Here is a 17405-nt window from a genome sequence, read left to right as displayed (position 1 = left end):
ATATAAAATAATTCTAAACTAATCAGAAAAAAGTCTTTAAAATAGCTTTTATTGGTAATTCAAATGCAAATAAGTTTGCTTGAAGCACAAGACTTTAACTGCAGAGAAAACTCAGTAGCAGCTAAAACAAGGGCTATACATTTACATCTAATGTAACAAAGAGCTAGTATCTTATCTATTTTTTCTTACATAGTAGGAAAAGTATTTTCTGTTGAACTTGTTTACAGGATGAGGAAGAGGAGAATCTTTATTGCAATAACCAATTCATAAAACACTTTATATACATAAAACACTTTATATACATAAAACTGATATTGATTAATCAGTTAGTTAAACAGATCAATCAGACAAATTGCTATATATCTTATATATAAGTTGTCAAAATCTTGACAAAATGGAATCCATTGAATCTGAAAGCAAAAGTTTTAGATAACACTGTTCAGGGTAACCAGGAATAGCAGCTCACAGCATACGTTTGGCGACTCCACATGGGTAATTTAAATGGATGCCTTTGTGTTTCCCTTCCAAGACTATTAATGAAAGTGTGTTGAACCAAGCCAGGGTTAAGGCCCTACCTAGTTTGAGAACTCTTAAGTTATCTGGTTATGCTTCTTTAAAGAGGGACATCAGGTCTATTTGAAATGAATATCATTGTCCTTGAGGCATTGCTCTGATTGCCCCTATTTGTTCAAGGTTACATGTATATTTGAGTTAATAAAAAAACCTAGAATTTCCAGTTTTTAAAGTATCACCATGGCTCAAAAGGAAACAAATGTATTAGAAAGGATCCAGGTAGTAGGCCTAGTTAGGCCTAGTAGGAAAAAAAGAGTTGTATACAGTATATAAAAATGTGTATTGAGGCATTGGATTCAGTCTTACTAATGCCAATCTCATAATATATGATCACATTTGAGACACAAAATGGGATTTGAAATAAAATCCTGAGAAACATAGTCTATACTCTTTCTATAAGGATAAAATAATTGTAGGGACTTATTTGAGCACCAAACAATAATTCCGCTGAACTGAATTCACTAGAGCATATGATATCCCTTTAGTTTAAAAGAATATTTGAAGAACTGCGGCAGATAATTTTGAATTACATGACCCACATGTAGTTTATGTGTGATTGTGGCATGAAATATAGTGCTCAGATGCTTCAATGGCCTCAATTATATGATTATTATTTCAGAGGAGATTGAGAACAGCAATGCCTTTTCAATAGGATGGGAGCAATTAAATTGGGTCTCACATTTGGGTATAATTCAGTATTTCAAATGATGGATCAATATCTTTCAAGGCAGCAAAATGAACCAGTTAAAATATAACACTAATGGTTATTTTAGTACTTCAGATTCCCACAAACACTTTGGTTTATATAAAGCTTCTATGGACAAAAACAATGAAGAATAATAGATTAACATGAGCAAGCTCTCTCACTGTATGTATATAATATGCTCAAATAAACATTCTGTCCCTGTGCCTCCCACAGGAAAGCCCTGAATATAGATTACAGCAACCACAAATACAAGAATTTCCACACCCACAACAGTCATAAACTCATGCAAAAAAAAAAAAAAATCAGGTTCATCACTATTAGCAGCACCCAAGCTGTTGAACAAAATAAATGGGAAAATTAAGCCTACTCATCTAAAAGAATATCTACTCAAGTTCCATTGAGTCACTTGTAAGTGAAGAGCCTGAATCACTGAATATAGATGGCAATAGATTATATGCCCTACAACCTTTAGAGGTAGAGTGTGAAAAAGAGTCTTTTCTGTTATGGCACCAAAGCTATGAAAATACATCCTTGAGTAAGTCTATAATTATGCCACCTAAAACATAAAAAAATATTAGAAATGTATCTAGACTTTGGATCATATTCAGTCTCACCTATCCATCATACTTCCCTAAAAAAAATCAAATGACATCAAGATAGCAGACTTCAGGAAGTTCTGATGTCAACCATTCTTCCAGAGGGATTTTTTTTCCCTCTTTCCTGTGCAGTGCTCTCTCCCAGGAGAATACTGTTTGAAGCAACTCCTTTGCCAGCTCCTTGCTCATCTATTCTGTTTATGTTTCCGCTCCAGAGAAGACACATGAAGAATAGTTCTCTAGGGGAGAGCATGAACTATCTGCTAACTCTTAAAGGTTTGGTTCTTTGTAAACCTTCTCAGATGGGTGATATCATGGAAAGAACAAATCAGCTTTGTAGCCAGAATTCAACGTAGTATACATTATTCAAATATGCAGACATGTGGCAAAATGAAAACTTAGAACCTATATTGTACTGCAAATAATTCCTTAATGGTTAGAATTCCATGGATCCTTGAAAATAAAAACTTATTGTTTGAGAATCTGAATTACTCCATAAGATGAACTTAATTTAATTTAATATCAAATTTCTACAAACAGAAATAAACCGGTTAAGGCACTAGGCTAGAAATCAGGAAACTGAATTCTGTCCCACCTTAGGCTTGAAGGCTGGTTGGATGACTTTGGGCAATCTTCTTACTTAGCCCAATCCACCTCACAGGATTGTTGTAGTGAGGAAAAAAAGGAATATTATTTACTATGTTCACCACCTTGAGTTACTTAAAAAAATATAAAAGCAATATAAAAATGCTTCCTATAACCTTAACCATAACTGTAATAAATGTGATTACTATAAACATTTTACCTTTAAAGACAACCTTATGAAGAGTAACTAAGGCGGGTGAAAAACATGTTAATCTTTCATCAATCTATATGTCAAGAAGGATTTTTCTCTGCTTTTCTTAAAAGGGGCAAGAGAAACCATAGGGGTATTATAATTATTGAGGAAAGGAAGAGGTTGTCAGTTAAAGAGGAAGTCCAGGAAGTATGAGGCAAAATATTGTATTTACATTCAAGTCTCAACTTAGAAATCCTATTTTAGCATCAAAATCCTTGCTCTAATATAATTACACCCCCCTCTTTTTTATTTTATCTAGGGGCAGCCAATCTCTGCTCTGGCCATTGTAGAATTTGCCTTACAAAGGACAAAAAACATCAAGCCTTCAGAAGTCTTCTTCATTCTCAATCAGAGTTTTCAATTTGATGGAGATTCCACAATAGTCAGAAACATTCTGTGTAATTCTGTGTGTTCCTCAACCACTCCACCAGAGTATCAGATTCAGATGCAACATTCCTTTGCCTGGATGAATTTGAATCCATGAACTTTGGGTTTGTTGCATCTAGTGTATTAACCACTATATTTCAATTTGGTTCTATTCTTTTGAGTGTGGCTATAGAATCATCACACCTGCAGCATTTGTCTTGATCCTTTGCAACAGCTATTTACAACATAAAACTTCTTCTAAGGAAGGAAATAAATAAACCAGATGAAAAATCTGTCTTTACTTGCCATGGCTTTTTGAACTATAACTGATTTCTTCATACCTAGCTTTGGAACCTGAAAATTTGTTTGCCCTTGCTTAGGTGAATGCTTCAAATCAGTCATGTGTATTATATGTAGAGGACACTGGCTATATTAAATGCAGAGGAAGCTGTGTTGTGCATTTGCCTTTTTTTCTGTTCTGAAAATGGAACACTTAACAGAATTATATCAAACTACATATGTTTGTTAGAGCTGCATTTTAAGAAAAAGCAAGTAAAAGAGAAAAATGATGAATTGCAAAATGACCCTTTTCTCTTTTTAAGGAAGATCTATGTTTCTTTAAACCACCCATACCCGTTTTTTAGTGAATCATTTTGTGACTGTGATAGATATATCTTTGATGAAATAATTACAAGATGTACATCTTCCTAGGAATAGAGTGGAATAAGTATACACTATTGTTTATTGTATTGTAAAAGCTGTTAAATGGAATAAATTACATTGTAACCTTGCTTTTGCTTTGCATGTTCAAACTATGTGCGAGCAAGCCAATGAGTTAAGCAGAGTTGTAAATCCTCCTTGCCTCCATATGCCCACCTTAAGTACAGCTTACTATCTGATGCAACCATATAGTCTTGGGAAATAGAATTAGACCTAATAGAATATATACATGTAGGAAATTCTATATGCATGTACATGTGTACATGTTTGTATATCTGTTTGTCTTTGAGAAAGTCCAAAAACTCTGGAGTCAATTGTTAAATCTTGTTGTGTATAGGTGTTTGCTCAAAAACAATTGTCTACAACATACAAGTCTTATATTATTTCAGTGTGAAATCTTCCATACTAGCAATTTATAATACCACTGAGCTCTAGCTGTAGCAATCTAAAACCTGTCTTTATTAGTAATACATCACTACAACAATGGCTGGATTTTCTGTAAATTTCCATTAGCATGGAAATCCTCAGTATGCATTTTCATGCCTTCCAGGCAATGCTCTTGCAAAATTTTAAAGCAATGTAAGAATGGCCTCTGTGTCCGTTATGCTCTACAACAGGGATGTCAAACTTACGTCATCATGACAGTGTCATGTGACCTATTGAGACTTTTTCCCTCTTTGCTAAACCGGGTGTGGGTATGGCCAGCACGTGATGCACCTGGTCCACTGGCTGGGAGTTTGATAGCCTTGTTCTACAAATTATGTTCTATAACTGTATATCCTCTTATTTGACCAACTGATTATAACTGAGAATTCTAATGATTCTTAGCACTTAGCAATAGCAATAGCACTTAGATTTATATATCGCATTATAGTGCTTTACAGCCCTCTCTAAGCTGTTTACAGAGTTAGCATATTGCCCCCAACAATTTGGGTCCTCATTTTACCCACCTTGGAAGGATGAAGGTCTGAGTAAACCTTGAGCATGGTAGGATTCGATCTGCCAAATTGCAGCAGAAGTAGTTTGCAATATTGTACTCTAACCACTGAGCCACCGAGGCTCAAATAGTTCAGATTGAAGGTAAATGTGAAGCATAAAAGTTAGCACTTAGCCTCAGACTGCCAAAATTAATATCACACTGCTATGTGACTAAAAATGAGGTTCAGAATTTCATTTGCTGGAGCACATGTAAAATCAAACTGGATAAGCCAAGATTTTATTATTTGTGATTTATTCTGCCAATAATTATAATAAGTACCACCTTTGGACATTCTGAGCAACATTAGTCATGAATCTTTAGTTTTGCTCTTCTGCAGCCATGTGGCAGGGATTCAGAAGGGTGGAGTCCCCTTCCCTCTGGAAGTATCTGATAAAATCCTACCCATTCCCTCCTCCAGATGCTTTTTCCTTTTCCACAAGGCCCTAGACAGGATATGGGTGTGGGCTTTACACTCACGAATGACACAAAGAAAAGACTGAGGAGAATGTGAGAAGAGAAGTTGACAACTTAAAATATTACAACACCTGGTTAAGCCAACTTCTTGCTCATCGATTCTACCCAAATGCAATTGCTAAAGTGCCTGCAACATCAATGTTTTATTTTTTTAAATGGATTGTATATGATATGAACATCTGAGTTTTGTCATTTTTCCAACTTCAGAAACCAATTTTAAAAACCTCACACCACAATTGATCATATAATATTAGGATATTATTGCTTAACATTCTATTTCAGTTCAGCTCAAGTAATTTGATTTTAAAATGTCATTAAGATTTGAATTAAACTAGATATAATTCCTATTATAATGGTATAGCCTTTTCCAAGTTTCTACACCAATGCAGGTTGTATATATTGGAAACAAAATGAACATAAAAGTGTTAAAATTAAATTTAACATTGCTATAGTATAATCTCTGGAGATTTCAGATTATTCCCATTCTATTAGTCCTCTTGAAAACTTTGTGAAATACCTTTTTATTTGTAATTTATGTTAAGTATTATTTTTGAGGCCCAAGATAATCTCATAAGAATATCACAATTCCCTGTAAATAATCATCTTCAATAATATCATTTTCCAAATAATTTAATTAACAATACTTGCTCTCAGTGCAATATTCTCATTCCCCAAACATAATAATTGGCACTGTCAATTTGTACCATGAAGTTCAGTTGAATCTTCAAAAACTGGTGTTTTTGTCTGTGATACTATTTTACAACATTCTATGCTCACAGTTTTCTTTTCTTTTTTTTTGTTACCATTATTACCGTATAAGAAGATTTGTTTGTTATATTAAAATACTTATTGAATGCAATATTTTGCAAATGTATTAATTTCTAGGTAGTGATTATATGGATTATAGGCACTTTTAGTTCCATGGCAAAAATAAAAGATAATACATTGGATGCATATATTTGGTTTCCTCCTTTAGATTTTTACAATACAAATGAAAAAAAAAATAGAAAGTTAACATATCATATGTGAAGTAACTATTAAAGAAATATACATATATCAATATGATCTTTTAGCAATATGTTATATACAGCATCACAGTTTCCAATAACAGCTTCAATTGCTTTCACAGTATATGCACTCTTGATGAAAAGGGAGGCTATGTACTCATATAGATGTAATTCTCAGCAATGTACTTCACCAGTGTGAAGTGATAATCTTAATTTTTTACAGTAGTAGTCTCCTAGATCTTTGTAGATACAAAGCAAAGTATCATTTGATGACTTGATAAAAAAGCAAGGAAGCAGGAGAAACAAATGACTAAATAAATCCCAAGATATAAGTCATCTACTTTCTATGAAGAAACATTTAAAAACTATCAAGGTTTTTCTGTTTGCTGTGGAAAACAAGGTAAAAGAAAAATATGCAATAATAAATATCTGTCTGGTTAGATGATCAAAACAAGCAAATAAATAAAGAATAATTTTTTTATTAAATATTTTTTATTTTAAAAAATTGGGGAACAGTTCCCAGTGCAAAATGTAAAAGTGCACAATTCTCTTCTGTCCTTTAGATTTAACCCAGCAAATTGTCAGTGTGACCATGGTCAAGAAAATTGAGTCTGAAAGCTGATAAGGGAAAGTTGAAACGAAACATTAAATGGGACTGTTGTACAAATAAATGTTTATCTTTTCAGCCACATGTAAATTAAATCATGTTTCCTATCTAAAGTTGCTTCAGCAGGTCAGGTCTCTTTAACTGTTTAACTGTTTAACTCTTCTTGATTATGGATTCTGTAAGATTATCAAAATAAAATGTGTTCCCACATTCCAGGTGCTATCTGTTATTTGTACATCTGTGCATTTAAATCATCCAGGTTTTTCAGTATGAATAGACATTTATTTAAAAAAGAAAAAGTAAAGATGGATACAACCAAATATTTCTGAGAAATTACCCTCTGGATTTTTCCTTTTGCTTAGAGATCGTTCTTTTCTGCTTTTTCTTAAGAAATAAGGATCTTAAGGTTGTAGTAAACTCCAAGGAATAGTACCATGACAATTTAAATGAAGTCTTCTAGACAATTACTTATTTTGCTTTTTGCCACATTCTTGGCATGCATTGATGAGATTTGGTTTACTCCAAACTCTAGTAAAGTACTGAATTTACTGTGACAGAGAGAGAAAGAGAGAGAGAGGGAGAGAGAGAGAGAGAATAGTATTATAAAGATAGTGGGAAATAATTCAAGAATCCACAAGTGCACAATAATCTCCTTAAAATGATTGCCAAGTATAAACAAATTCCAAAACCAAAACTCATCATGCATCTCCGAAATGGTAAACAGTCACCGCCACTTTTTGAAAGCCTTTCCTCTCTTGGACTCAACTCAATGCTCAGTTACACATAGCCAATGACCTTGGATACATTTTTCAAGATGCATCCCAATCTTTTAGTAGAACATGAATAAAAATTATGAGACAGATTAAAATATACATCCATATAGTCATTTTCCTGCATATTGGCTCCATATTTGCAAAACCAATTCCATGTTTTTCTAATTTCTGGTCAAGGCCCTCTCTATGGATTGAAACTTGGACTTAGACAACTGGGAAGTTGCTCTTCCAGTAATATGAGAACTTTCAAAACTGCTAATAAAGTACTTGAAGATACTGCTTAGAATAAAGAAATAGAATCACACACAGACACACGCACAGAGACCATGATTACCGTGATTATCTAAGAGTTAATTATGAGGCAGTTTTCATATGTGATACTAAAAAAGCATTCAAGCTATTATTTGAATGTCACATTCAGGTTTCCCATTCTTCGCAAACATGATCAGGTTTTTACAGTTTCAAATAAGGGCACAAAGTTGGATGGCTCAAAATAATACAGTCTACTTGTTCCAAGGTTATTTACAGACCAGATATTGTCCTTACCATCCCCAATATGTTATGAATATTGACTAAGAGGCTAATTATCTGCATCCACTAACATAGCAATGCACAGCTGGAATTTTTTTTATAAAGAATTTCATTTGTACAGTATGTCTACCACTGCAGGATGAGTTTGTAAATTCTTTATATGATAGATAACATCTACCAATATAGAATGCATTCTATCATATCTAATAATAGGCACTTGTCTCCAGATGGTTGGTTATTAGGGAATGTCGACAATGTGCAGGTTCCCAGCAGGTGTCTAATACATATTTCTAGGCATTTGGAGAAGCAAACAGAATCAAACATGTCAACTGAGAGCAATTGAGGATCCTTTGGGGAGTGCTTCACAGTGAAATGGATATAAAACATTCAGAAAAAGAATTGTATACCATCTAATAGGATGTAGCATCTAATGATATGCTAAAAGAAAAATAAAATAAGTTGACTACTTTTCTTTTTGGACAGAACATTTCAGTTGGTCTATGAACCAATCAGCTGTGGGCCACTTTCATCTAACTAAGAGTAGTTATGTGATTATCATCATGACAACATGTTCACTTGCAGATGAGCTTTATTAACTATAAAAAAAAACTAAAAAAGACAATGCAATGGCACATCGCCAACTTCCCATTGCTCAGAATGGAAGAACTTTTTGAATGGCAAAATATTCTCACACATGGTCTGCAAATTGTAAAATGCAGTATTAACTGGTGAATATATTCATCTGATAAACTCTGTTTTTCTTTTTGCTACTTTTGCTACTTAGTACTGTTTGCTACTTTTGCTACTTAGTATTGTATTAGTATTGGTTTTGATTGTATTAATGCATGCTTTTCACTAAAAATATTTATTTAAAGAGTCTGGATATTTGCAGTACATGACATGTTCAAATAAAAAAAAAACATTTTCTAGTCACACTGCGGACACAAAACCAACTAAGTATCTTGGGTCACTCATTCTTAGCCAATAAAAGCTTGCCACTAAAACTTCAGGGACTTGTCCAGGTGGCCATCAGGAAGAACACTGACTGAAAGCCTTGTGTACACAAGGGTGCACACGAACACACACACACACACACCAAAATTTTTTATCCTGCTGTATTTTTAAGCATTTACAGAAAGATAATGCATTTGCAATGGAATTGACAACTGTTTTTGAAACTAAACATTGGACAGTAGGGAAGTATACATTTTAAAGAGCAAGCTTAAATGAATACACTCCTCTAAGATATTAAAACAATACACTATATAGCATAGACATTTGAGGATTACAAGCATAGAATTTTTTTAAAAAAAATGTAACAGTATTTTGGGTTTTAGTTAGGTACTTTGGGTTAAGAATAAATGATAAAAATGATAAAAATACATACTAGGATAACTAAGCATTCTTGATGACATGTGGAAAAGATCATACAGTTGCAAAGCAATGAACACCTGCATCTATTGTTTGTATGCTTTGGTATAGCATTTCCTCACAAAGGGAAACTACTCATCTGTAATGATTTCTGTCTATAAATCACCAATTTGGAAGATTCCATACTGCAATCTTTTGCTACTTTTATCTGCCATTTGAACCTCAAACGGACTGACATTACATTAAAAGTACATACTTCTATTAATATTTCATAAACTATGGCAAACAGACTCATAATTCCATTCTTTCACTTTTGTGCATAAGAGTTTCATAGGTTGTACTTTCTTTTCAAATACTCACCCAACAGGCACAAAACATAGAAGGTTGCCCAGAGGAGTTGCCTCTCTTTCAGGATCATAAAACTCCACACTAGCATCATTCCCAGTACAGAAGCAGTGTCTAGGACTAACAACTGAATGATTCTCAGAGCTCCCCTCAGATTTAGTTTCTCTGCTGTGTTCTGAAGGCTTCAGAGTTTCTTCCTATTAACTAAAGCTTTTTGAGATCAGTTCATTGTAGGATAGGATTCCCTCCTAAAAGATGTGCTTGTGGCTCAAGATTGTGAGGTGGAGTTTTGTGAAGTCTGATCTCATAGCTTTATATAGTTCAGAAGAGTCTGTCAACATCATTGTTAAACTTCCCCTCACCCTACAATAGCACATCAGTTAACACTTTCCTGGAAACTCCTTGCTTTTATTATGGACAGAACATAAGCTTTAAAACCACATTTCTTCTACAGAAATAATTTTGATTAGTGGCAATATTGAAACAAAAACAAATCAACAACTAACTGCTGAAAGGCAGTTAATTTAAAATTGATCAGCTTCGAGCCAATCCAGGAGAGAACTTTAGCTAGAAATTGAAGGATTTGAGAACAAAATGTTATAAAGCGAGTGGAGGGAGCCTTACTGGGGCAGGTATCTTATTGAACAGAAGATTCTTAAAAATCTTCATAAACTATATTAAATGTGAGAAAGGGCACTTAAAACATTTAACTAACTATTTTCTGAAAACCTCTGGCATAGTAATTTGCATGCAGTTTTTTTTTAAGTTTCTTAATGCTATGCACAAAGTATATTTAGATAATGATTACATTTTTACTGGACTATTGGCATGCATTGATCTAGGAAATGTGCTATCAATTGGGCACTAAAGTCCTGTATTATCTATTGCAAGGGCAGACAGTGAGGCTCACATTCAGAATTTCCACATCATATTGGCATTCTCACAAAACTATGATCTTAGAGAGTCTTACTTGTTCATAAAATCTTACCATGGCAGGCAAGAGCAGTCTTTTATCAGACATTCCCTATCATTTTCTACAATTCTGCAGGATAGAATCCTTCCAGCTATCACATTTTTAAATATATATTTCATTTCTTTATTCCTACTGCTACAGGATTTCATCAGTGGTCTGATATCTATTTTTGTGCATCTTACAGTGAAATTAATATAGTAGCGGAGTGAAATGGGAACAGACCAATCTGCGGCTGGGCTAGTTTGCCATAATAGTGGCTATTTCTGCTTTTTTCTATTTACTGAGAGTCACATTAAGGAATCACTGTTTTGATACTATTCCCATTGAATGTCAGATCAGGCTCCAATACACCCACACAAAGAAGACATCTTATAATAGATCAACTGGTTGTCTGATGGATGGCCTCTCTCAAAAGAGAATGTGCAACTTCTTTTTCAGTGGATTTTGTTACCAAAGTGATGCCCAGTTATGCTTTTCTTTTCCTGCAAGTCAGAATTACACATTTTAAAAGCAAGCTTGATCTGAATTTTGGACAGGACAGAATTCAAAATTTGAATGATATGCCAGGTCTAGATGGGATTCCATTATTTCTTGAGGAACTGAGGCCCAATCTGGGAAGGGAGAGGGTCACAATAAATATATTTTTGTAAACTGGGCCAACCACAGACAAGACTTACAACAAGTTACATATACTACAATAAGCAGTTTTATGTTCGTTGAATTCTTTTATATATTCACCCAACCACAACATGTTCAAAATATACAATGTACTCCCTTTTCTTTTCTCCTTGCTTTTAAACTCCAATTGAGCCTTATTCTCAGCAGTAAATACTTAAGCAGTGACTATAACATAATACATAGTTTCTGAGTTTGTTTCGACTCCAGAAAGTTTTGAAAATGAATATTATTGAAAAGGGATGTAGTGTACAAATGTTGCAGTGTTCCATAGTCTTTTAATTGATATTGAAGAAGAACCGAAGAATAAAAAATCATAATATTTCAAGAAACTATGCCAAAAAATCAGCTATTACATTTTAAAACTTTTTTTTTTAATTATAGCCATGTTTTTCTTAAGAGGAAGTTACAGATGGGCAAGAATAAAAAGAATAAAAAGATTACAGATGATAGATAGAAGATAGATAGATAGATAGATGTAGGCAGATAGATGTATTTTTATTAAACAAAAGTTCCACCAAAATCTCACCTGCTTGATTAAAATTTAGGTACTATATTTATGATAAAATGGCTGATTTTTGAAAATTGTAATGGTCAGCTGCACACACCTTCCTTACATTGAGAACATATTTTGCAAAAATAAAATTCTTTTACTAATTATTTATATCTGAAATATATACTTCCTTATTACAGAGAGAAGGAAAGAATTTGGAGGTATTTTTCTTCCTTCTTAATGGGAGTTCAACATAGAAATAACATTTTGAAACATGTAAAAAGGATTGGACAGGTCACCTTTACACAATTGCTATATGTGACCCTGCTGGTTGCTTTCTCCTTAGTCATGACCCCTGCACATAAATGTGATCTTGTACAGCTTTAGAACAAGTCTAGGACAGTTCACTGCTAGACAAGGTTCAGGCTAAGAGGCCAGCTGTGGGCCAGCTAATCTGGAGGTGAAGGTTAAGCAAAGATAAGAACTAGTGGTTGCTATTGGAACTTATGGCTTGATTTAATTCAGATAACACCCCTGGATAAAAACCATTCAACTAGGCAAAAGCCACTGGATTTAAAAGGTAGATAAATTTAAAAAGTTAAAGCTGGAATGTCCCTGTAGAAATGACTAAAGAGGGTCATTGCTCATTCATTTTCTACTGGGGAAAAAAGTTTGACATGCTGACATTTTGAGAGTACTTTCAGTATTAATACCTTGCAAGGCAATGAAATGAAATGCAATGACAAGTTAATGGTAAACTTTTTATGGAAGGAAAATATAGCTAGGATTTTTCTTTTAAAGCTGTGGATGCCATATGTGAAGATGCTTTCAATTTTCTGGACTTTAAAACATGTTTGACATGAAAAAAAATGATTTTCTTCAAGCTTTATTAGAGAATATTATTTGGTGCTATAAAGTTCTGTCAAGTTTTTCATTCTTGCTATAGCAGGAAATGAAAAGTGTTAGACACACTGGGTTCTATTGGATAGAAAATTAAATTTGACTCCAGCTATCATGAAAAATTAATGCACTGGAGTAATCCTATTTTAAATGGTTGGAAAACTTTTCTTTTAAAATCTGGGTAGAAAATGGGATTAATGCTTTCAATCAAGTAGTGTATAATGACAACTTTACAATGTTTGAAGGATTATAAAAGGAATACTGTATAACATGCATAAAACAGTCAAAATACAATTTATGTATCTCTTAGTTTTATTGTTTGGCTCTGATACTATATTGGCTTCTAACATTTCTTAAGCATTCTGTATGAGAATGCCTTTTCAAAGAACAAACCAACATTGTCCTGCAAGAATTAAAACTCTACATCAAGAAATATAGACAAGAAATGTACAAGAGATATGGAATAGTGAGTTGGAATAACTTATGGTGCAAATCAATTGCATCAGGTTTGTTTTTTTTAGAAAAGTATTTTTTACATAATTTCAAAATTAATTTCATACAGGAAAAAATACTATACTGGATTCAAAATGGTTCATTGATTTAATTAATTAATTTTAATTTATCAACTTTCAGCTTTTGAAATAGATTAGTTGTGAGGCAAAATTAGACAATATTGTATGAGTTTAATTCAGTAATAAAATTTGAATAGTAATGAAGTTTATATACAAATATATAATTAAATTTTTATAATGAAGAATATGATGAAATATTGGATACTTGTTTAAAAAATATTATTTTTTTCGTTCTTTCCCCACATCCCCTTTTAGTTAATATTGCTTACAGAAATTTTTTTATACAGTTATAGTTTATATATGATTGTTCTTATGTGTTATCAGCTGTAGAGCTGATTTTTCATCAGAATAAAGGAGTAACTGCCTATTTATTGCCCACTGCCTATGGGTTACTTCCACACATCTGTACCAATTGATAGGATTGAAACATATTTCCTTCCAGGATATATTATCTTAAGTGATAATATTTCTTGAGAAACATGTACAAACCAAGAACTAATATCAATAGATTTGCATACGTTCTGTTGATGCTTTAGTAATGTAACAATTGAGCTGAAAATATTTTTCAGATGCCATCATAAGTAAGCTATATATTTTTGATATTTTTCTAATGATTCATTCCTGATTTTTATTTTATATATACTTAGAATTTTAACATTTTTACTGGATGACATCACAGAGTAATAAAAATTCCCAATAACAACCTCATTCCCTATGCCAGCTGGAAAATGCTGATCTCATTTGTGATATCAAACTGAGGTGAAGAGAAAACTTGCCACAATAACCAATTGACTCTACTGAAATGGAATTTAAAAAAAAGACTGTGGTGGTTCAAATTACTATCTAATCAAAGACATCCAATTCATAAAGAATGTAATTCCAGACAAAGTATAGAGAACAAAGTCATCTGATAAAGTTCCTGTGAAAAAATATATCACATCCTATTCCAGCCTTTTATCGAGTTATGCTGTGATGCATATTTGGACGTCCTGAATGTACATGTGAGGATTAGTCAGTCTCTGGGAAGAAAGGAATGTACATTCATATCGACTGCTTTAGTGAATAGGACTTCTGGTTATCGGAAGACAGCAGTATCAGAGTAATGAGGAAACTAACCAGAATTTAATAAAGCAAAATACTTGTTAATGTCTGAACCTATGGTTCTAGCAAACATCAATTCAGAATCTGAAATCAAGGTTTGTAATTGATTTTCCACTAGTCCTTTGTTAAAAAAACAACAAGGAATGTTTTGGTTTCCTCTTTGATTTCTGATGAATTTAATCTCTTGTAGAAGGTAAAGGACACAAATATGGATTGTTTGACATTAGGCATGAACTGCACTTAAATATCCAGTTATGCTATTTCCCTGTTATATACTGACATATTTCCCTGTTATGTACTGACATAGTCAATGGTTTAAATAAAGCTTAAAGTTTATAAATGTTTTGAATATATGTTTATTTATTAAATTTCTATGCCACTGCAATAATGAAACTCTATTATTTCAAGTGTAAAAAACCCTATTTCTAATAATTAAAAATATTTCATAGATAGCTTGCACTTTAGCATAAGACTGGAAATTACCTTGCCAAGAGAAATATCTGTTCCTAAAGTAGTTTATTCCATGGTTTGGGGTTTTTTGTTTTAGTTATATGTACTATTTTATACTGCAATGTTTAGCTAGTATACTTTTGCAACATATATAAATCACATACCATCTCCAACCCCAATAAAATCTATGGATGAATCCCATTTTGGGGTATAGTTCAACTCTATGTTGTTTTGGAAAATATTAGGCTTCAAAAGCTGAATTTGACTTTAATACTTAATATAAAATTCTATATCATCTTCTTTACATAAATGCAGTACAACTGAATAAGACTTAGATTTAAATAACATTGATATCTTTTTAGGATAGATATATAAGAACACGATCAATAAATTACTGAATTGAAAGAAACCATACTATGTCCTGCAGTCTATATTTACATATACACTGCTCAAAAAAATAAAGGGAACACTTAAACAACACAATGTAACTCCAAGTCAATCACACTTCTGTGAAATCAAACTGTCCACTTAGGTAGCAACACTGATTGACAATCAATTTCACATGCTGTTGTGCAAATGGAATAGACAACAGGTGGAAAGCATAGGCAGTTAGCAAGACATCCCCAATAAAGGAGTGATTCTGCAGGTGGTGACCACAGACCACTTCTCAGTTCCTATGCTTTCTGACTGATGGTTTGGTCACTTTTGAATGCTGGCAGTGCTTCCACTCTAGTGGTAGCATGAGACGGAGTCTACAAGCCACACAAGTGGCTCAGGTAGTGCAGCTCATCCAGGATGGCACATCAATGTGAGCTGTGGCAAGAAGGTTTGCTGTGTCTGTCAGCGTAGTGTCCAGAGCATGGAGACAGGCCAGTACATCAGGAGATGTGGAGGAGGCCATAGGAGGGCAACAACCCAGCTTCAGGATCGCTACCTCCACCTTTGTGCAAGGAGGGACAGGGGGAGCAGTGCCAGAGCCCTACAAAATGACCTCCAGCGGGTTGCAAATGTGCATGTGACTGCTCAAATGGTCAGAAACAGACTCCATGAGGGTGGTATGAGGGCCTGATGTCCACAGGTGGGGGTTGTGCTTACAGCCCAACACCGTGCAGGACATTTGGCATTTGCCAGAGAACACCAATATTGGCAAATTTGCCACTGGTGCCCTGTGCTCTTCACAGATGAAAGCAGGTTCACACTGAGCACATGTGACAGACGTGACAGGGTCTAGAGACTCCGTGGAGAACGTTCTGCTGCCTGCAACATCCTCTAGCATGACCGGTTTGGCAGTGGGTCAGTAATGGTGTCGGGTTGCATTTCTTTAGGGGGCCACACAGCCCTCCATGTGCTCACAGAGGTAGCCTGACTGCCATTAGGTACCGAGATGAGATCCTCAGACTGCTTGTGAGACCATAGGCTGATGCGGTTGGCCCTGGGTTCCTCCTAATGCACGACAATGCTAGACCTCATGTGGCTGGAGTGTGTCAGCAGTTCCTGCAAGACAAAGGCATTGATGCTATGGACTGGCCCACCCAGATCTGAATCCAATTGGGCACATCTGGGACATCATGTCTCGCCCCATCCACCAATGCCACGTTGCACCACAGATTGTCCAGGAGTTGGGGGATGCTTTAGTCCAGGCGTGGGAGGAGATCCCTCAGGAGACCATCTGCCACCTCATCAGGAGCATGCCCAGGCATTGTAGGGAGATCATACAGGCACGTGGAGGCCACACACACTACTGAGCCTCATTTTGACTTGTTTTAAGGACATTACATCAAAGTTGGATCAGCCTGTAGTGTTTTTTTCCACTTTAATTTTGAGTGTAACTCCAAATCCAGACCTCTATGGGTTGCTAAATTTGATTTCCATTGATAATTTTTGTGTGATTTTGTTGTCAGCACATTTAACTATGTAATGAAGAAAGTATTTAATAAGAATATTTCATTCATTCAGATCTAGGATGTCTTATTTTTGTGTTCCCTTTATTTTTTTTGAGCAGTGTATATACTATATAAATATATTGATTGACTGTGGCTAATTAGCTACTCCTTTCTTAATGATCTACAATGGAGTCAAAAAAGAAATATACAAAGATGGAAATTAATGCAGTATGTTGAAAATAACTTTATGTAGAAGAATAAAGTGCCCTGACACAAATATCTGAATAAATTCTTGCCTCAATTTTGCAATCTAAATTGGAGAAAAGACTATAAATTTTGTTTCAGGTGGCACTATATCATTCAGAATATTTAAAGCTTGCCATCATCATTAGTGCTTTCAACGAATTGTCTGTTTTTTTTTTTACCATAATTCAAATGCCTCAACTTTATTTTTTAAATATGAATTACATTT

General features: G+C 34.1%; 1 protein-coding gene across 1 annotated transcript in view; it reads right to left on the bottom strand.

Annotated features, from left to right (window-relative positions):
* CD34 (CD34 molecule) overlaps positions 1 to 11044 on the bottom strand; it is a 39172-nt gene extending 28128 nt beyond the window's left edge. The window contains exon 1 of the mRNA XM_026675199.2: positions 9902 to 11044. Coding sequence (XP_026530984.2) covers positions 9902 to 9980 — 79 coding nt within the window. The 5' untranslated portion in view covers positions 9981 to 11044. The remainder of the gene's footprint in view (positions 1 to 9901) is intronic.
* Positions 11045 to 17405: the final 6361 nt, after the last annotated feature.

This window comes from Notechis scutatus, chromosome 3, assembly GCF_049901735.1.
Source record: "Notechis scutatus isolate UNSWTSFEM ecotype Mainland chromosome 3, rNotScu1.2, whole genome shotgun sequence".
Taxonomy (NCBI): Eukaryota; Metazoa; Chordata; class Lepidosauria; order Squamata; family Elapidae; genus Notechis; species Notechis scutatus.
This window is presented reverse-complemented; position numbering and strand designations above follow the sequence as displayed.